At 41.1% G+C, this 21,008-nt stretch overlaps 1 protein-coding gene across 1 annotated transcript in view; it reads left to right on the forward strand.

The window, feature by feature from the left end:
* Nucleotides 1–21,008, forward strand: part of myripb (myosin VIIA and Rab interacting protein b) — a 230,568-nt gene that overhangs the window by 183,987 nt on the left and 25,573 nt on the right. The window contains exons 5-8 of the mRNA XM_007896883.2: nucleotides 2,525–2,605; nucleotides 8,900–8,997; nucleotides 10,638–10,718; nucleotides 13,003–13,152. Of these exons, the coding sequence (XP_007895074.2) occupies nucleotides 2,525–2,605; nucleotides 8,900–8,997; nucleotides 10,638–10,718; nucleotides 13,003–13,152 (410 nt within the window). The remainder of the gene's footprint in view (nucleotides 1–2,524; nucleotides 2,606–8,899; nucleotides 8,998–10,637; nucleotides 10,719–13,002; nucleotides 13,153–21,008) is intronic.

The raw sequence follows: 21,008 nt of genomic DNA on the forward strand, positions 1-21,008 counted from the left end.
TTTGACAATTTGGTGCCAAGAAGAGTTTGTTCCTTGTCTGGAGGGACAACCCTCGTTCCCAAAGGGAGACATTTCGGTCTAATTCGGTTAATGGGGGTGATCAGGCCTAACTTCGCTCACCAATAAAAACAAAATATTTTAATTGAAAGTACAGAATAGATAACAGAGAGGAAAATAGGAGTGAATATAAACTTAGGAAAGAGTTTTAAAAAAAACAGTTAGGGAAGCAAAGAGGAAGCATGAGGAGAACATAGCAAATGTCTAAAAAGAAATTGTAAGGTATTTTATAGGTGTGTTAGCAATAAAAGAATAGTTAAAGTAGGGGTAGGACCAGCAATATAAATCCTTATAGTAGTAACCTGCCAGCCCTGGTATCATCCTCATAAATCTACACTGTACCGTTTCTATTGCAACAACTCAGGAGGAGGCCATTCATCCCATTTTTTTCGTGTCAGTGCTTGCTCCTTCACAGAAGGACAGCACCTCCAACAATTGGTCATTCACTGCCCTGGGACATGTTCCAGCCTGTGTGTGTTCCTACACTAGCTGTATTCAGTATATTAGTCCTGTAGCTCAGTGGTTAGAGCACTCGTCTTGCAAGCGAGACACCTGGGTTCAATTCCAGGTAGGGCGAAACCTTGGGCAAGTTTCCTTACTCCACACGCCTAATAATAATCCCTCCAAAACAAAAAACAATAATAAATTGGTCATTTTCAATCCACGACTGTTTGTGGGACACTGCTGTGCACAATTGGCTGCCGCGTTTTGCCCACAAATATACGGTCAATTCACTTTACAGCAAATTCTGTGAAGCGCTTTGAGACGTCGAGAAGACGTAAAAAGCGCTATATCAAATGCAAGGATTATTATATTATTATTAGCTGCCACATTACATACTACAAACTACAATAATAAACCTTTCTTTTTTTATTTTGGGGCAATAACATCAAACTGTCTGAAAGCACTTCACAGGAAGTTTGCAAATGCTGCAGCCATTTTGCACACAGGAAGATCCCATACATCGACCGCCATGAAGTAAATAACCCAATCAATTTTTTTTACTAAACATTCCATTTGATAAAGCGCCTTAACAGGTCGAAATGTCTCAAAACTGCTTCACAAAGTTTTGCCTATGAGAGACCGACAAACATTCTGAAGTTCCACGCACTGTAAAGTGAGTTACACTTGGAAATAAAATGATAAAATATTAAAGAATGGTCACAGCTTGTGTGCCATTTTTCTTCATGAGTGAGTTACCCAGGCCTCACTTGGAGTAAAATTAAAAACAAGCAATCTCTATAGTTTTCTTTTTAAGTATCTTTGTGTGATATCTTTTTTATAAATCAAACACAAACCCATTGCATTTCCCCCCTCCCCCCCTTCCCCTTTACTTTAATGGATTTCCTTTATTGTGTAAAATGAATAATCTCTGTTGCAGTGAGTCACTGTTGAAATAAAAAAAAGTTGTCTGCAGAGTGTGAAGCCATTGGTACCACACTGGCTTCACTGATATGGTAGTCATACATAATGAAGATTAAAGAGATGTTGTGTATTGGAGCCGGCTCTCAAAACAAACAAAAGTTACTCGGGGATAGTTATTGCAGTATGTTAGATATTAACGCTACATGTTTGAGTACTTGCTCACAGACAAGTTAAAGACTGATGTAGTTATGAAGACTGAATCGGTCAGTGGTTTACCACTGGATTTTAATTAACAGGTTCCACAGATATTCACGGTGATGGTAGATTTTACAGTGTGTTTTTGATAGAAATCTTTGTGCATACTTTTTTCTACCGCCTCTGTTTTTTTTAAAAAAATGAATTTGATCAATTAAATAAATGGTTGATGTAAATATCAGTGTTTATTTCAATCTATTTGTTAGAAAACTGACACCTTACATTCACAAATCAAGTTATCACACTGTGGTGTTCCACCATTCTCTACACAACAACAACTTGTATTTATATAGTGTCCTTCACCTGGGATAATGTCTCGAAGCGCTCAGAGATGGAATTCCACAGTGATACATGCAGAAACTCATCACTTTAAGAATATCCAAACTAGACAGAGTTCCATGCATCCCAATTATACATGGAAATCCCCAAATAAAAATGATCATTCCCTTTATACCTGTTTGTGGATCACTACTGTGTGCAAAATTTTGAAGTCTGCATTTGCCTCCCAAATATTCAGTCACTCAACCTTACAGTATATCCTGTCAACCATTTGACGCATCCTCTCAACAATGAAATACACTATATCAAATGTAAGTGTTACTCATTATAAGAATATAGATGTACCCTAATCAGAACCATTCAAAAGACTCCATGGACTCTATTGTATTTCTCCTGCCGATCTTTGCAGTTCAAAATCTGCAGTAGTTGGTAACATCTTGAAACTAAGCATTTATTTGAGTGGTGCATGCATAGTATTTTCATACAGTTTTAGACAATTCTTTAGGCTCCTGCAATAGTTTAAAATGACACCATATTAAACATGGCCTGTGATCTCTGTTCTGTGCAGAAGGCAGTATTCTTGACGGTAGCCAGGAGAATGAAGACAGCATCTGTGGCAGTGACTCCACATTCTACAGACAAAGTGAAGGTAAGATGGAAATGTGCAAAGTATTGTCTGGAATAGAAAGAGAATGTGTCCAGTTTTGATTTGTGGGGCAAGTATGTCATACACATGTAAGGATCACATTGGGCTTGAAAATGTGCTATTTGCCATTTGGAAATCATTGCGCTAATAGCAATTTTCTATTTGCTACTAAAATTGCAGAATTCGCTACCAAATTCGCAAAAATATCAGGAAAAAATTGTGGGTGGGGTGAAATCCGAACGACAGAAAATCCCACTTTGTGCTCAGCATTTTACTTTCCAAACTTCCCGGACGTTCAAAACTTCTTTCAGGCTCAAAATAGCCCCAAAGTTTGGATGCCAGTTCCAATTTTAGTGTTTATTAAAGAGATTTGATTGAATATTGTCAGGTTGAGCCATCGCTCAACAGGCCAAGCAGACGAATGCTTCACCAAGGATTCCACTATCACCTGTCATGACTTCCAAACACATGTCACGTGTCCAATACATACGTCGTCATTAAAAGCGATTCTATTCTGTCCTGTGCTCTTGTTCAGTGGACTTAGCAGAATTGGATACATCTGCTGTATTGTGCAATTGGTTGTGTCTACTGGGAGTGTGGTGTTAATGGTTCTTTTAGTAGGAAATGTTGAGTTACTGCAGGAAATGAGGGGGCACTGTATAATTTGTACACAGGTGGCTAACTTAAGATCACACAAGATCACATTATTGGATTGATGTAGGAGGCCCTTCAGCCCAAACCTGCAAACTGGACGCAAAATATCATGTTCCTTGTTGCTATGCTATTTGCAAGTATGACTAGAGTCTAATATGCAGCAAATTCTAACTGGATTTCTTAATTAAGGAATCAGAGTGGGAATTCCTCCTCGGAATCGGAAGTGCATAATGCCAACTCACGGGACGGTCACTCCCAAAATAGATTGCATCGGAGCATAGTTCCCGCGGATTAGCATGACATACTTCAGATTTCCTTAATTAAGGAATCTCAGTAGAATTCGCTGCATAATAGACAGACCTCACTATCAAATTATCTTAAAAGAACGCAGCATTTATAAATCTTCTTGTTCCTGGTTTATCAGCTTATTTTCCAATAACTACCTCTCAAGTATTCTTTTGCAATTTTATACTGAGCATACAATATGAAACACAAGAGATGTAACTGAAACTCATTCCTACTGTGGTAATTGACTGACAGCAATTTATTCATCGGGTGGCTGACACATCCAGGAACCCATCCTCACAATGCTTAAGAGTATCCACAACAGAGTGACTTCCACATCTGTACACATATAAATTTCCCTGTGTGTGGAATGGAATGTGCACTCTCTACCTGGAGGGATTTACCCTACTTACCTATTTGATCACTGGGTTAGGGATTCTCAGCACTTGACTCCTGTTAACCTAAAGCGCTGTCAAGGTAAAGTCCTCCTTGCTGGACAAGCAGCAGAAAGCTTGCCAGACAGCAATATCAATGGCAAGCTATGTGGTTTTAGCTGGTTAGACTTCAGCAGTACCCCAACACACACTCTGGAGTCCCCAAGCCTTTGCTCTTGCCAACCTGCACTTAATACTTTCTGGAATTGGGTAAGCAGGCTGCATCCCTCCAGGAGAGATTGCGCATTCTATTCTGGAGGATATATCTCTGGAATATCCATGTGTAGGTGGGATGCATGGAATTTTCAGTTTTTCTGGATACTCTTTAAGCATGATGGTGGGTCAGACACCCAGCTGACCAAAAAAAACAACATTTTTTGGCAGAGAATATTAGATGCTGGTTGGTATGAGCCAAGGTTTGAGAATGGCAGAATGTGCGTTGGGGTACTGCTGGAGTTTCAATCCTGCTAAAATGCCTAGGTTGCCATTGAAAGCACTTTAGCTTGCAAGGTTAACAGGAGTCAAGTGAGAAGAATATAATAATATAAAAGTCCTTGCATTTGATATAGTGCCTTATCAAGTCTTCGAGATGTCCCAAAGCGCTTCACAAAGTCCCTAACCCAGTAACCAATCTGCCCATTCAAGTCCTGCTGATGAGCCAGACTGGCTGGTCTGTCACCAGCAATACCCTGGAGTACTGTGGACCTGCCTGGCTCAAGAACCAAACTATCAAGAATGCCACAAAGGATTGATTCGATTCTGACATTCCTTTTTGAAAGCCCTTCACCTTGGAACTAGTTCAGCTCCAAAGAGACCCACTTGCATTCCCACCAAGGAGGAAGGGGCAAATTGGAATTAAGACTCTACTGTATGAAGTTCGTCGGAACCTCAGTGGGAGAATTTTCCCAACTCCCACAAACAGGTTTAGCAACATGACTCGCTCTTAGAAACTTCTGCCAGAATTTGACAAACATACAGTGATAAATATTTCAAGCAGAGATGTTTGTTGTAGCACTTTGAAAACCTCAAGCTCTCCAATGGTATGAATTATTGTAAAATGAATGAATCTGGTCTTAAGTAACCAGAATTTAAGTGGGTCATTGGAAATACAATAACTAAATGAAATTTTAATTAAGACCTGAAGAATTCAAACAACTGAGCTCACAAATAGAAAGACTCAAAGAACTCTGGAGCCGTCTAACAAGTTCATAAATCACATCTGTGAAAGGTGGCACCAGGACTGTGGAATACAGATAGTGACAGTGTCATACAAAAGCTGGATTCCATTTGTCATTCCCAGTTAATATATAACATTGCTGCAAAACAGTAACCCAGAGGAGAGAGGAACTCAGTATGAAAGGGGAAAAATAACTGTAATCTAAGCACTCTGAGATGCTACCCTGCGTGGAAAGAATAAGTGCACGTTGTTCTTGTAATTCCCAGAACAGGTTAGGAGGTCAAAACTACAGGGTGACCAAAAAGTTGTGATAACATTTATTTTAATAATAATTACTTTACCTCTTCATCATTTCTTTAAGACTTATTAGTCATTGTAATGGTATCACAACTTTTTGGTCATCCTGTATTACTGTGGGCTCTTTTATTGAGGGTTTCGTAAGAAATGAGAAAGCACAGAATGAGCAAAAGACTTCAGTCCAGCAAGCCCACTCTTTCTACAGACCATGACAATGCACCTCTGCTTTAGTGTATTCTGACACTGACATCAATTTGTAAAGGAGACTCTGGTTTGGTGTCAAAAACCTATGAATTCTAAGTGGGCCACATTATATAGCTTCCTAGAGTTTACCACCTTATAAAGTCCACACGGTTGGGCAAGCTATATCTATTCCTAAAGTTGTGCTGCCTGCAATCTTGTTTTCATATAGATAATTTATTTGGTTCTAATGATTGATTCTCTTAGCCTTCTAATTAAGCTCAGGCAAATGAGTGTGCATTTGCTTGGTATGGCTTTGTACTCCTTCTTGAATTGGGAACCATATTTGTTTTTTTGCAGAGTTTCAAGCCTTCTCAGTGGTGAATAGCTAACTCTAATGTCTGTTAGTCGGTCTCCAACTCAGCCTCCATAAGAATCTAATTTGTCTTAGAATCTTATATTCCAGGGACTTGTTGGTTTTCAGCCCATTGATACTATCCATCCTGTAGATAGTAACATGGAGCCCAGTAGCTCAGTGGTTAGAGCACTCGCCTCGCAAGCGAGAGACTTGGGTTCGATTCCCAGCAGGGCAAAGCCTGCTTCACATCCCCGCCTCGCCTGTCCCCCATTGGCAGACGGGATTTCTGCCACTCTGCCCCCACCCTCTGGAACCCCATCCCACAGTCCCTTCATCTCGCTCCCTCCCTTGCCTCCTTCAAGACCCATCTCAAGACCCTCCTCTTCGACTGTGCTTTCAATCACCCTGCTTCCCCCCCTGCCCGCCACCCTCCCCATTCCCGACCCCCAGCTCGGGTCCGAAACACTGACTGTCCAGCACCTTGTGACGTCCTCCCTACGTGAATTGCGTTACACAAATGTAATTTTGTTGTTGTTGGCGTTGAAGCAGACAAGGGAGGCGGTGAGGCCTATTCCTATAACCTATACTTTTGCCTATAAATACATTGTCACTACACTTTACAGTATTTCCGGTTGAAGTGCTTTGAGATATCTTCCCAATATAAAAGGCGCTACATCAAATGCAAAGTTTATGTATTGTTGTTATTATTTATATAACGCAGTTCACGAAGGGAAGACATCACAAGCTCAGTGGATAGAGCACTTGCCTCGCAAGCGAGAGACCTGGGTTTGATTCCCGGCAGGGCGAAACCTTGGGCAAGTTTCCTTACTCCACACGCTTGATAATAATCCCTCCAAAACAAAGCCAATAATAAATTGGTCATTTCAATCTACGACTGTTTGTGGGACACTGCTGTGTGCAATTGGCTGCCGCATTCTGCTCACAAATATACAGTCAGTTCACTTTACAGTATATTCTATGAAGCGCTTTGTGACATCTAGAAGATGTGAGAAGCCCTATATCAAATGCAAGGATTATTATTTATTAACCTCCAATATTGTCTCAGCCAGATGCTTATCCAGAAAATGATGGAAATCCACAGCAGTATATGAAACCAATAGATAGGTTAACTTTTCAGGTTTAACCTGTTTTAATGAAAGGTCACACCGAAAACATATTTCTCATTCAGATGTGATTGTCCTCCTGTGCATTTCTACAATTTTGTGTTTTTACACAATCTAACACTCAGTCTAAAAATACATAGTCTCTACAGGGGACAGCAATTTCATGCAAAGAGCTTTGAGACCTTTCGATGCAACAGGTGGCATATCAAATGCAAGTATTATTGAGAATTATTAAAATTATGCCATACATTCTAAATAAAGATGCACAGCTTGTTGCTGAGAACAATAATAATGATTGGAATCTAATTGGTAACTAAATGCTGCTTGCCGTTAATAGAGGAATGTTGATGATTTCATCTCTCATCAAAATTGTTTTCAGCTAATCTGAACAGGATTGCTCAAATTCCAGGGATTTATATCTGCAGTGTTTAATGTGCCAGTTATTCTAATAGTAATGAGACCATGGAGAGAAATCGTTCCCATCTGCTTTTGCGGGAAATAAAAAGATTGTTGTCAGAGTGGAATAAAGCAGCAGTTGAAAATAAAATCTAAATAATAAACATTTTTTATTTTAGACCCCATTATTAGGTTCCATTTATTTGTACCATTTAGGATCTTGAATACTTAGGGTGCAGAGGATTGTTAGAATGTAGAAAGCACTACAACAACTTCCCTTTTCATAGTGCAGCTCATAAGGAGTAGCATCTTGGTGCTAAGGAACATGGAAACAGGAGGTGCCTTTGAGCCTGCCTCGCTGATCATGGCTGATCTGCAACTCGATACCATGTGCCTGCCTATATCCATACTCGCTGATACCAATTACTAGACAAGTATTGATCTACTTCCCTCTTGAACATTCCCATCAACTCTGCATCAATTTCCCTTTGAGGAAGTGAATGCCACAATCTCACAACTCCCCAAGTAAAGAAATGTTGTTTCACTGATTACATTAAAAGATTATGTCCTTTTGTTCTGGATTCTGCAACCACAGAATCAATAGTTGATGGAAAATAATATTAAAGTAATATAAAGCTTTGGTGAAGTCTTTTTTTTGGTCAGCCAGTTATACGGGAATTGAGAATTCCATGCATCCCACCTCACTTGAAAAACCCAGAGATAGATTGTTGGAATGCAATGGTACTCTCTCCCTGGAGGAACGCATCCTGCTTACCTAATTCTGGAAAGTATTAGATGGAGGTTGGCAAGAGCCAAGGCTTGGGGATCCTGCTGGAGTCTAACCAGCTAACTCCGAATACCCTTCCATTGATAGTAGTCTGGCAAACTTTCCAGCTGCTTGTCCAGCTAGGACTACCCTACCCTTTAGTGCTTTGGCTTGCAGGGTTGACAGTGGGAGGATTCCCTGCTCCCAGTGACTGGTCTGGCCTTCCAAGTCCTACCGTTGAGCCAGGCTGACTGTGCTGTCTTCATCAGTGCCCTGGAATACTGTGGAACCATCTGGCTCAGAAATCAGACTACCGAGACCACCACAGAGGGCTGGCTTGATTCTGACATTTCTGAAGGAGAAGGTCTCCAAGGAGACCCCGCTTACCTCCCCCCACCAAGGACGATAGTCACTAGTTGGTCATTTGACATCTGACAGGTGTGGGTTTGTGCCCTCACTAGGTGGATGGTGGGTACCAGGAACTCCTTGTGAGCTCCCAGTGGGCGACACAGTTATTAGGGTTAATGGGTTAGTCTTAACCCTAATGTGAGCTCGCACAACACAGATGTGAAACATTGAATGGCTTTCTCCCCTGCTATGTTTCTAATCTCTGACTCATGTTGAAGGTCACACTATGACTGAAACCCTCAGTGTGGCTCTGCGGGTGGCAGAAGAAGCAGTGGAAGAGGCAATCACCAAGGCAGAATCCTTCAGCGATTGTTTGGTAAGTTTCCCACTGCCAATATTGTTAAGCGTGTTGAACCATTCTTTTACATAAATAGAGTTGTATCAAATACAAGCTGTCCGTGTGCTTTCAAGCTCGATGGTGCTGTGTGAACATTTACTTATTAATTTAACTTGCAATTGCCCATTGTTTAATGAAGAGGGAGGTGCAGTGGAGAAGGAAGCAACGGCCTGTTAAACACTCTTAGTTCTCTTATTCTTCAACTTTAGAGCTACAGTCATTTTCTCTATAATAAACTACAGTAATTTTCTCTGCGTTATTTTCTGGTCATCTATCACAGTCATTGGTAAACACTGGACACTGTGTCACCATGATTTAAATAGATTTTGCCTAGAATGTACAACACACAAACTAGCAATTTAGCTAAACCAATCCTTACTGATGTTTGTACTCCACATAGCTCTCCACCACTCCTTACAGCCGCCCATACACTTCTATTATCTTCTTTCTTGTGTGTATATCGAGCTTCCTCTTAAATGCATCTAATACTGTTTGATTCATCCACTGCTTTGAGCAGCGAGTTCCACAATCTCACTCTCCTCTGGGTGAAGAAGTTCCTCCTAAATTCTTCAACTCTGAAATGCATCTCGCCCACAAATATACAGTCAATTCACTTTAAAGTATATTCTGTGAAGCGCTTTGAGATGTCTAGAAGATGTGAAAAGCGCTATATCAAATGCAAGGATTATTATTATTAAATTCTCTTTTAGTCGCTCTCTTAGTCACTTTACTGTATTTGTGTTCTCTGGGTACAGAGTTGCCAACAAGTGCTAAACTTATTGCACCCTTTTATAATTGTAAACATATCTGGAAAGTCTATAATTTGTACTTATTAAAATCATGTTAAAGGTAAAAAAAAAGCAGTGCAATTCCATTGTAATTGTAAAATTTATGACAATGGTCTCAAACCGCAGAAAAGGAGAGGTTTAAGTCCAGAAAAGGCCAGCATCAATCCTGGCTGTGATGCCTCCATCATTGAATAGTATGAATAATGTCCTCTTTAGCAAGGTAACAGAACTGTATCTTGCAAGAGGGAATACAAGGCAAATACATTCAGGAGAGGAGGAGAAAGAGGAGCAAATTACTGAGAGAAAACCAATCTGAAAATCCTTGTAACCGTCGCATTATATTTTTTGTAAAGTTTTTTTTAAAAAATGCAAAGTGTAGCTAATAGTTCAGTTCAGCGCCTTGGGACGTCCTCCCGACGTGAAAGGCGCCCAATAAATGGAATCTTGTTGTTCTTGTTGTTGTTGTAGTGAAGCTCATTGGTTGAAGACTTTCAAATTTCTTGTACTGCAATTCATTGTGTGTTTTGTATCATGTCAGTGGGTCAACTTCAACTGCAACATAGACAGTCCTGTTTGCTTTTTATGATATGTCAGTTCTCTGTATTCAGATAATATCTGTGTGTGTGTGTGTTTTATATGTCAGTTCTCTGTATTCAGATAATATATGTGTGTGTGTTTTATATGTCAGTTCTCTGTATTTAGATAAAAACTGTATGTGCGTGTATGTGTTTTATACAATGTGTCAGTTCTCCGCATACTGATAATGTCAGCATTGCATGTGTGTGTTTTATGACATGTCAGCTTTCTCTGTACATATGTGTGTGTTTGTAGGAAAAGCAGAACGAGAGCCGGTACCTGCGAGAACACAAGGAGGAACTGATAGAAGAACTTGCTGCTACTATAGTGCAAAAGGTCTGTCTGTTCAGCAGTGAAGTATTGCAGGGGGTTGAGCATTCATGTTTGTTCAGTTGCAAAGTTGCAGATGTGTGATATCCATCTATAGCACCTTATCGTTTGGTAAGGATTTCAGTATGTAAAATGCAAACACAACACAAACACATGGCAAAATGTATCAGATGCAAAATAATTTGCTATTATCATCTTAAGGGGAGTAAAAGAACAGAGACCTGGGAGTGCAGGTAAATGAATCCTTGAAGGTGACAGGACAGATTGATAAAGCTGTAAAAAGGGCATATGGGATACTAGGCTTTATAAATAGGGGCATAGAGTACAAGAGTCAGGAGGTTATGATAAACCTATATAAAACACTGGTTACGCCTCAGTTAGAATACTGCGCCCAGTTCTGGGCACCACACTATAGGAAGGATGTTAAGGCATTGGAAAGGGTGCAAAGGAGATTTACGAGGATGGTACCAGGAATGAGGGACCTTGATTATGAGGAAAGGCTCGAAAGGCCGGGATTATTCTCATTGGAGCAGAGAAGGTTACGAGGAGACCTAATAGAGGTCTTCAAAATCATGAGAGGATTTGATAGGTTAGAAAGGGAAAAACTGTTTCCACTGGTGGGTGTGTCAGTGACTCAAGGTCACAGATTCAAAATAGTCTCTAAAAGAAGCAGAGGGGAGGTGAGAAGAAAATAATTTTTTCACGCAGCGAGTTGTTCGAATCTGGAACGCATTGCCTGAAAGGGTGGTCGAGGCCGATTCGATAACTACTTTTAAAAATGCGGTGGACGGGTATTTGAAGAGGACGGGTTTGCAGGGTTATGGGGAAAGGGCTGGGGAGTGGGATTGACATTAATTGCTCTATTCAAAGAGCCGGCACAAACTCGATGGGCTGAATGGCCTCTTTTTGTGCTGTATGATTCTATGATTCTATGATATAAACTTTTGAGTTGGTTTTAATTATTTATAGCTTCATCTTTTTTTTGAGAGAATTTTTACTCCAGCTTTTTGCCCATGTGCCTCCTGATTCTCCTGAGTCTACCTCAGAGAACACAAGTGGGTGATTGGCTCTTTCAGGTCTCTGATAATTCTTTCACCTCGAGAGGCGTGCTTCAAAGTGCTTCACAGGATTTATCGTGAAGTGTATCAAATATGTAATCCACAGCCAATTTTGCACACAGCAATATCTGCCACAAATAGCCATGAAATAAATAACCAATTTCATCTGGAGGATTGCTGTCCAGGACACCAGGAGAAACGTCCTTCTCTTTTCAAATAGTATCATAGGATCTTTCAGATCCACCTGAATTGGTAGCTGGGACCTCGGTTTAACATCTTATCCAAAGAATGGCATCTCTGACAATGCAGCATTTCTCCAGCACTATTTGGAGTGTCAGCTTAAACTATGTGAGTTCCAAGTCCTGATGTGGAGTTTGAACCCGCCACCTTCTGACTCGGAGGCAAGAGTGCTGTAACTGAGCCAAGCTGCCACCTAACTCTCTGGGTATCTGTTCAACAGCAAGCGGGCTCATTGAAGAAAGAGATATCATTTTTGGGGGAAAAAACACATTTCAATATATGTGCCCAGTGTACGCGTCAAACACTTCCATATCAGGGACAGCGAGTGTTACACCCCATTAACACTGCAGCAAGTGGTGCATTATGCCATTTGATTTGAGATCAATGCCAATGAACAGACCTGATTCAGACTATCAGCCTGGATGTGCAATGGTTTTGGAGGATGTGCTTTGGCAGTGTGATGACAACGCACTGGGACTGATCCATACGTTGACTTTTGTAACATTTTTGAAAAAAGAATCCTGAGGGCATTTTTGGAAGATAAAATTTGACATTTATCCTGAAACCGATAAAATGTTTCTGGCCAATAGTGGAAACCTGAGGCCTGAACTTCTGCCTAGTCTTAGCTGATTAGAAAGGAAGATTGAACAGATTTCTGGACAAAAAATAGTCTTAATTTCAAATCCAGAATTTTTTTTAACAAAAATTCGACATTAAGACTTCATTTAATTATTTTCCACAAATTGCAATATCTATTTTTTTATATATCTGCTCTGCCATGCTTGACATGTAGCCTAATAAGTGATTTAAAGTGTATTTCCATGTGGTTGGATATCATGCTAAATAAATTTCTCAGCTTAGTAAACAAGAGCTCGAGTTAAAGAGTCCCAAGGTGCGCTTTTGCAGAAGTAGTGGGGCATTACCACTAGGTAGTGGTATCGTGTTATACTGAGGGCTTATGTCTCTGAGCAATGTCTTTCCATTCATCACAGGTAATAAAGAGGAAGAAGTCTGTAATTGCCCTGACAGACTCTGAATCTGAACGTCCACATTCGGGGAACAGTACCTCTACCTACCAGACTGCTAGCAAGGAAACCCCTCTGCCCCGCCGGGAAAGCTGCACCAGGATGCCTAGCCTGTGGGTGAGTGAAAAAAATCCCTTCAGTTTCAGTTACGTGGCGAATCTGGGGACCCTGTGCTCTTCAGTGAGTCAGTTGGAAAGAAATATTGACTGATTTTTAGATTGTAGAAGTAAAGATCAAAACGGAAAGACTGAAAATTATCAATCTCGCACGCATTTTCCTGTTCGCGTGAACTTTTCAACGATGGGGGTGAAAGATCATTATTAGATTATCTCAAATCAAGTATCTCAGTCGATGTCTGACTTTTCCATTAAGCTGGTATCCTGGAAACCTGTGTTGCTGCGATCAAATAGGGAATGGGCCCGTGGCAACCAAAAGGCTGGACCCCCCCATCCCGCGGCCTAGGTGATCCAAGCAGTGTGACCTTTATCATGGCCTACACCAGTTGAGGGGGTCTGGGAGGCATTCTGTCCCCTGCCCCTTAACCTACTGACGCCAAAAGGTTACATCAAGTAAATCACTCTTTTGTGATATAAGTCTCCTGGGTAGAAGAGACTTAAAGTCAAGGCTATAAAAACAACCTATTTGATGATTCACTTGTTTTTCATCCAATTGAAAGCTGCTAGCATTTCTAGGAGGCATCTTACCAAAGTGGCCTGACAATGTACTGTTTGAAGCTGTCTGTTCTATCAGTCTGGAGTGAAGTGGGAAGATTAGAAACCAGTCAGTGGGTTTTGGATCTACTGGCATCGATCCTCCCACAGCATCACGCTATGTCTTTGCATTGTGTTGCGCCGTGTCATGTGGTGCTTGAGCTGCCATCAATTAGATGTGAACCAGATTCAGTCTGGTTCGCGCCAGACAGCTGCTGTTGAGAGTGCAGCCATTCAGAGAGAATTGATCACAGTCCATTTAAAATCTGTGTACTGGGCAGCTCTCTGCAGCCATTTACAGTGAGGCCACGTGGATCTGAAGCCAAGCTGCTCGCTGACTGGTGTCTGTGGCTTGATATCATAAGAGTCCGCTGAGCTCATTCATCACATGGCCCAGCGTGGAATCTTGAGCTCGATTCTGCAGTGTTAAGAGATTTCTTCATTTAAAAGAATACTGTTGGCACACACACCGCTCCAATTAATTCTGCTTTCAAAGTGACTTTCCCACAAGTCATTGTGACATTCGTGAATTCCTTCCAGTGACTGGGGGCGATGGAGTCTCCCTCTCAGGTTTCTTTATTAATAAATTGAGAAATCTGTTGAGAAATTCAGCAAAATTGACCCTGATATTTCTTGCTTAGCTGCAGCAGCAATTTGTCCCTGTCCCCAAGCTACACTTAAAAGTCTCCAAATCCCACGCGTGGTGAAGGATGAAGGACTCAAGCTTTGCTCGCTACCCACCAGCTTCTCCTCAGAAACAGCCGAATACATTTCACTGTTCAGTACTCGTTGACCGTGTGCTGGTTTCTAATAAAATCATCATTCAGGATGACAGACTGATCTGTTAACTTGTATTTTCTGAATGACTGACACTTGATTACACCTCTTGCATACCTACATAACTGCCAGTTATTATTTAACGCTGGTTAAATAATGACTGAAAGCTCGAAGTAATTATTGACCCAGAGTCAGACATTTACTCATTCCCTTTGTGAAAACAGAGCACTTTGAAAGTCAGTGGAATCTTGCTCAGCCTCCTTTGAACCTCTGGGTCATAAACCAGGGGCACAGAACTCAAACAGTAATTGATTTTGAAATGTAGAAACCATCTTTTTTTATTTATACTGCTGAGATCAAAGCCCCTTCGTTCCCAGCAACAAAGATGTGGAACTATATGCCAGATTTATCCTTTCTTGAATTGGGCTGAAAGCAAGCGAACACCTGATTTCTGCACATCGAGAATGCACAAGTCTGTGTGCCTTGCACCAAAATATGTTAGCTATTTTTAAATGTTATTAAGAAGAGTGTTACACCAATCCAATATCTATGAGGGTGGGGGGGGGGGGGGGCGCGGTTGAGTGGGGGCAAGAGAGAGAGAGTCCAGTGAAATTTCCTCCTGGGTTTATACTCCTCCAGTGTGGTCCCTGTTGGCTCTATGTTGCAGCTATGGGGATATTTCCTCTCATCTCTTAGTGATTGAAAATGACCCTCTATTATCTCAAAATTCCATTGAGCATTACACGCAGGGACTTCCGCAATGTCGGCCACTAAGGATTTGCCCATTATAATCACACATCACCAAAGCCACTGCATTGTAATGCTCACCAGAATTTTAGTTCTACATTTTTCATATCTTGGGTTCTTGGCTTTTATCCAAGCTCTTGTTTTTATTTGGGGAGGGAGGGGCAGCAAGTCAAATTCTTAATGTTATGTTCTCACCATTGGGTCAGTTTGGGTTAATTCACAAGTCGCTTGGAAGTTTCGCCCACAAAATATACAGTCAATTCACTTTTTAATGTATTCTGTGAAGCGCTTTGAGATGTCTCAACGACGTGATAAGGCGTTATATCAAATGCAAGGATTATTATAAGATAGCCCAGTTCAGCTGTTCTGTCCCTTTAAGCAGGAAAACAGAATACAATGTAAAGTTATGCATCCGTATGTGGGTGGGGTGAGGAAAAAGAAGCTGGAGAAAGAATTGACGAAGACAGAATGACAAATGTTGTGTTGGCAGCTGACAGTGAGTTTGAATTGATAGAGTTGCCCGCTAAGCAAATAATGGATCCATCTTGTGGGATCCCAACCGTGTGAATCTGGAGCATTAGTGTGAACACAATAATATTAGATATCTTTAATTGCATTTGATATAATGCTGGTCAGTTTGTTTTACAATAATAAGGTCGATGGTGCTATGTGAAGAGAGTTTTTTTGTATTCATTAATGCTCTATTGATTTTTTTCCCAAATTCATTTTTCTTGCACATCTCGGCATTTTATAAAATCCAGAATCTCCTAACATGTGACATTGCAAAACTGCTGATTTAAAGACAAAGGGCAGTTTCTTAGAAAATGTCCGTCACAGGGGCTTGGCACAAGCAACAGGGTGCAAGGCTTTTGGAATGAGTCCAAATGATACTGGACATTTTCTAGGGCAGTGAAGGAAATCACATTGAAAAGTGATGATCATTGAGTCAGTGGCAACTTCTGTCTCTACAGGAACTTCAGTAAAAAGCTGCACATCTTTAAAAAAAATTCAGGTCACTTTGCGAGCAAATGAAACAGTGTTAAACATATTTTAGGAAAAACAATCCAACCATCTCCTGCCAGAGTTCTCCTGTTTTCATGAGTTCACACTGATTATTGGTCAACTATGGTAGTAACTCTGAGCCAATGTGCAACCTTGGTATTTTGTTTGACACCTGGCTCTATTTCAAACCCCTTAGTCGTTTCTTGACCCAAGACTGCTTTCCTCCATCGCCAGAACATACCTTCCCAATAACCATGTCTCAGCACATCATCTCACTCAGCCAAAACCATCATCCGGTTGTCATTTTGAGACCAGATTTGTTCAACGTTCTCCTCTCTAAAGTGCATGTGTACTTATCAAATGGGGTGGGGGGGAGGGAGTTGAGTGGACCATTATGGCACAATGCTCTTCTGCCAATGTATAGTGACTATCCTCCTGGGGGTGGGGGGCAATTAAGCAGGGTCTTCTTGGAGCTAAACTAGCTGTGGGTTGACAAGCTTTGCAACAGAATGTTGGAATCGAGTCAAGCTTCTGTGGCGGCTTCAGTAGTCTAGTTATGAGCCAGACAGTTCTGCATGGCACTGCTGCTGCAGCCCAGCTGGCCTCGCTCATCATCAGTCACTGGACACAAGGATTATTTCCATTCAGCTCCTGTTAACACTGCAAGCCAAAGCCCTAATGAGTAGCAGACCGTGCTTTCAATGGCAAGCTATGTGGTTTTAGTTGGTTAAACTCCAGCAGTATCCCACTCTGGGGCCTCCAAACCTTGGCTCTTGCCAGCCTGCACCTAAAACTCTCCAGAACTAGGTAAGCAGGGTGCATTCCTCAAGGGAGAAGGTGAACATTCCATTCCAGAGACTGGGAGATTTCCATGTGTCGGTGCATACTCACATTGTGAAAATGTACTGTAGTTTACCAGCATCATTTGTGGAGTCCTGTAGCTCAGGGGTTAGAGCACTCGCTTTGCAAGTGAGAGACCTGAGTTCAATTCCAGGCAGGGCGAAACCTTGGGCAAGTTTCCTTACTCCACACGCCTAATAATAATCCCTCCAAAACCCAAAACAATAATAAATTGGTCATTTTCAATCTACGACTGTTTGTGGGACATTGCTGTGCGCAATTGGCTGCCGCGTTCGCCCACAAATATACAGTCAATTCACTTTACAGTATATTCTGTGAAGCGCTTTGGGACGTCCTCCCGACGTGAAAAGCGCTATATCAAATGCAAGGATTATTATTATTATTATTATTATCATCCCTCCCCTCCTCACCTAGATTCTTAGTGGTTGGGGAGCAGAGGGTTTTGTGCCTTTCAGCAATCAATCACTTCAGTTGGTTAATACACTATAAGATTCTAAACTGAGATGCGCAAAGGATTGATGCATCCTGAACTGGTGCATTTCGTAGTTAGGACAAGATTGGGCTTGGCTGTTATGGCCTGCACACAGATCACAAGATCACAAGATTGGTCTCTATAAAGAAGGCTCTTCGCCCATCCGATCTCATTATTTGTTTGCCTGCTACTACTGATGGCATCAGCTCTTACATTGAGAATTCTCATCTGAGCACAGTACCAAAGGACCCGGATCCCAGCAAACGTCAGCTACACGGACACGTGGTGGGAAGTCTGTAAAAAGCATTTCACAGGCTCAAGCTTCTGCGTGGGGGAAGGGGAAGATGATGTGATTGTACTGCTTCCCTCTTCTCCCATTCAGACTCACAATGTTGGCAGCACTGGTCTTTCTGACATTTATTCTAGAAAATTTAAATGTTATTGGTCATGCTGGAATGAGAGGTCCTTTACCTTCAATAAAGGTCCAATGCTCCTTTAAGAAAGAAAATGGATCTCCTGTAATATTGGGATGTTACAGATAAATCCTGCTGATTTTTTGAGGATTCGGTGAGCTGGAAAGCTCAGTATTGGTTGGGTGAGGCTGCCACCTGTTGGAGAATTGTAGCATTCCATTTATCAGTCTGCTCACTACATTCCTTCTTTTACTTTCCAATTTGTATATTTTTTAACAAGTTGAATTCTCTCAGCTTCGAAGATCATTTGTGGGATGAAGTTCCAAAGGGTCGGGTCAGTTCCAAAGGGTGGAGGCATGAATAATGAACGTTACTCTTTCTCAAAGCTTTGAAGCAAGCTGTCAGTATGCACACTCAACTACAGCTACAATGGAGTCCTGTAGCTCAGTGGTTAGAGCACTCACCTGGGTTCAATTTCCAGCGGGGCAAAATATTGAACAAGTTTCCTTATTCAACACACCTCTGTTTACCTAGCAGTAAGTAGGAACTCGGTTGTTAGTCGATTGGCAGATGGCCTTTTCGGGGGCAATAATCCCTTCAAAACAAAAATAAATTTTAAAAAATAATAATTTATTCACCCAATCCACCACTGTTTGTGGGGCACTGCTGTATGCAGTTGGCTGCCGCGTTTCGCCCACAATATATACAGCCAATTAACTTTACAGTTTATTCTGTGAAGCTCTTTGAGGCATCTCAAAGATTTTAAATGAACTTGAGAAAGTAAACCTATACAATACTATCAGATGCACAGAGACAGCAGAACAAGACACCAGTAAATATTTAGCAATATTTAAGTGTCAGCCTGACTTAGTTGGTAGCACTCTTGTCTCTGATTAAAGATCTCATGGCACTATTCAAAGAAAAGTTTCACCTGGTGTCCTGGCTAATAATTTCTGGGATACTCCTGGACATCAATTGGGTGTCACGTTTGTGTACAAAACACAACATCACTACACTTTGTAATATATACTGTGAAGTACTTTGAGACATCCTTTTAACATAAAATGCACTATCAAATGCAAGGAACAAAAAGGAGTTCAATAACTGGACAGGTCACCAGGAAGGGTGGTAAGCCCAGAAAATTCGACTTGTTTAAGAAACAACTTGATCCTGTGATGGAAAGACAGTAGGTTGGATGGTAGGATGAGATTAAAGGACCAAACAGCTTTCTTTATTCAGACCTCTTTTGTGATCTTTTCTTTGACTTTAATAATGGTGATTTGCTTTATAGACTTGAATAATGCAGCTACTGTTTTTTTGGTCTCATTGAACACTTCCTTCCATGTGTTTAGAGGATTAGTTTTCTTCTGATTGAATATAGAAGGTCACAAGATCACCAGGGAGGTTCAGATGAAATAGGCCCTTTGACTGTTTTGATCTCTTCCCTCCAGATACTAACTCTACCTTCTTTGTCGGCTCGGAAATGATAGAATGCAGAGCAGCTTTTAATGGCTATATATCAGCCCTAGTGACAGTGTGTGATACATCAAGCCACGTAATAGGCAGCTTTTGTTAAAATTTACTATTCACATATAGTTTGTGGATTGAAATAGATCGGAGCCCCTTCAAAGAGCTTAACTGCCATCAGCCTTACTCTGTCCAGCAGACACATCCATCAGACACTCATCTCCATTTCCTTTGCCCTCTCCAGTATTTATTACAACAACAACTTGCATTTTCGCCCGCAAATATACGGTCAATTCATTTTACAGTCTATTCTGTGAAACACTTTGAGACATCAAGAAAACGTGAAAAGCGCTATATCAAATGCAAGGATTATTATTATTATATAGCGCCCTTTAAATGGGATAGTGTTCTGGAGTGCTTGACAGTGGCGAAGTATACCCGCTCCTTCTCCCAGGGGAAAGTAAGGGGGAGGTGATCGTAAGCACGATCAAAAAGGAAGGTCTTTAGGCGGGAGTTAGTTCATATGGAAAGTCAACACTAAGGTCCAGAAACCATATGGGTCTCATTCTGACCCACTGAAACTCCCCTTGGATACACCTCAGTTTGAATTTCCAGGAAATGGATTATGGCAAAAGGAGACTCCCAATGAGGAGATTGGTTGAGATTGACATTTGAGTGACATTCCATAGGGTCAGCCTTAGGCACAGCCTACCAGACACATTTACTTTTTGCCAATCTTGCCATTTAGACTTGCACCTTAACTTACCTTGTTCAGGGTCCATCTCACGATCTATCCCTTTGACCATGCTTTTCAGCATCTTTCCCCTTTGGATCCTACTAGGCACCACTCTAACTGTAAGCAAACTAGGTAGCTGCCTAAAATGGCAGATTAATGGGAGAAGCGATTTTTTAATGCTTGACTGCAAAATGCAGACGTGAGGGGCTGCAGCGAGTGCTGTTTGCTAACAGAGGCCTGCAGGAGTTTTAAGGTAAATTCATCTCTCTTAAAGTCACAGCTATCTGAAGAAGTGTGTGTGTGGGAGGGTGGGTTTGGGGGGTGGATGATGGCACACTGCAGTTTTGCCAAGGCCAGCAGGCTTCAAATGCCAAGCCAGTATTGTTAAGCACCTTGGAATGTTTTCGCAATATGAAAGGCAATTATATAATTGTAAATTTTATTGTATTTTATTATGAATCTTCAAAACAATTGAACATTTACTCCAAAGAGTGATGTTGAGGTTATGGGGGTGTTCGCCTTCTGAAACCTAGTTTCTAATTTATTCAAAATAAATTACTGAGCAAATCTACTTCAGTTAAAAGTCAATTATCTGTTCAAACGGATAGTTCACGACTTCAGTTCTTTTTTGCCCTTACTGTTTGTGAAAAATCAAGGCTATGCAATTGTACCTCTTCTTGACTGATTAGGTATATCAAAAGCAAGGATTATTATTATTATTATTATTATGATATTCATCTTTCTTGCTTTTATCATATAGTTGTGGTGAAGAGATGTATACTTCTCAT

This window comes from Callorhinchus milii, unplaced genomic scaffold, assembly GCF_018977255.1.
Source record: "Callorhinchus milii isolate IMCB2004 unplaced genomic scaffold, IMCB_Cmil_1.0 Scaffold2, whole genome shotgun sequence".
Classification (NCBI taxonomy): domain Eukaryota; kingdom Metazoa; phylum Chordata; class Chondrichthyes; order Chimaeriformes; family Callorhinchidae; genus Callorhinchus; species Callorhinchus milii.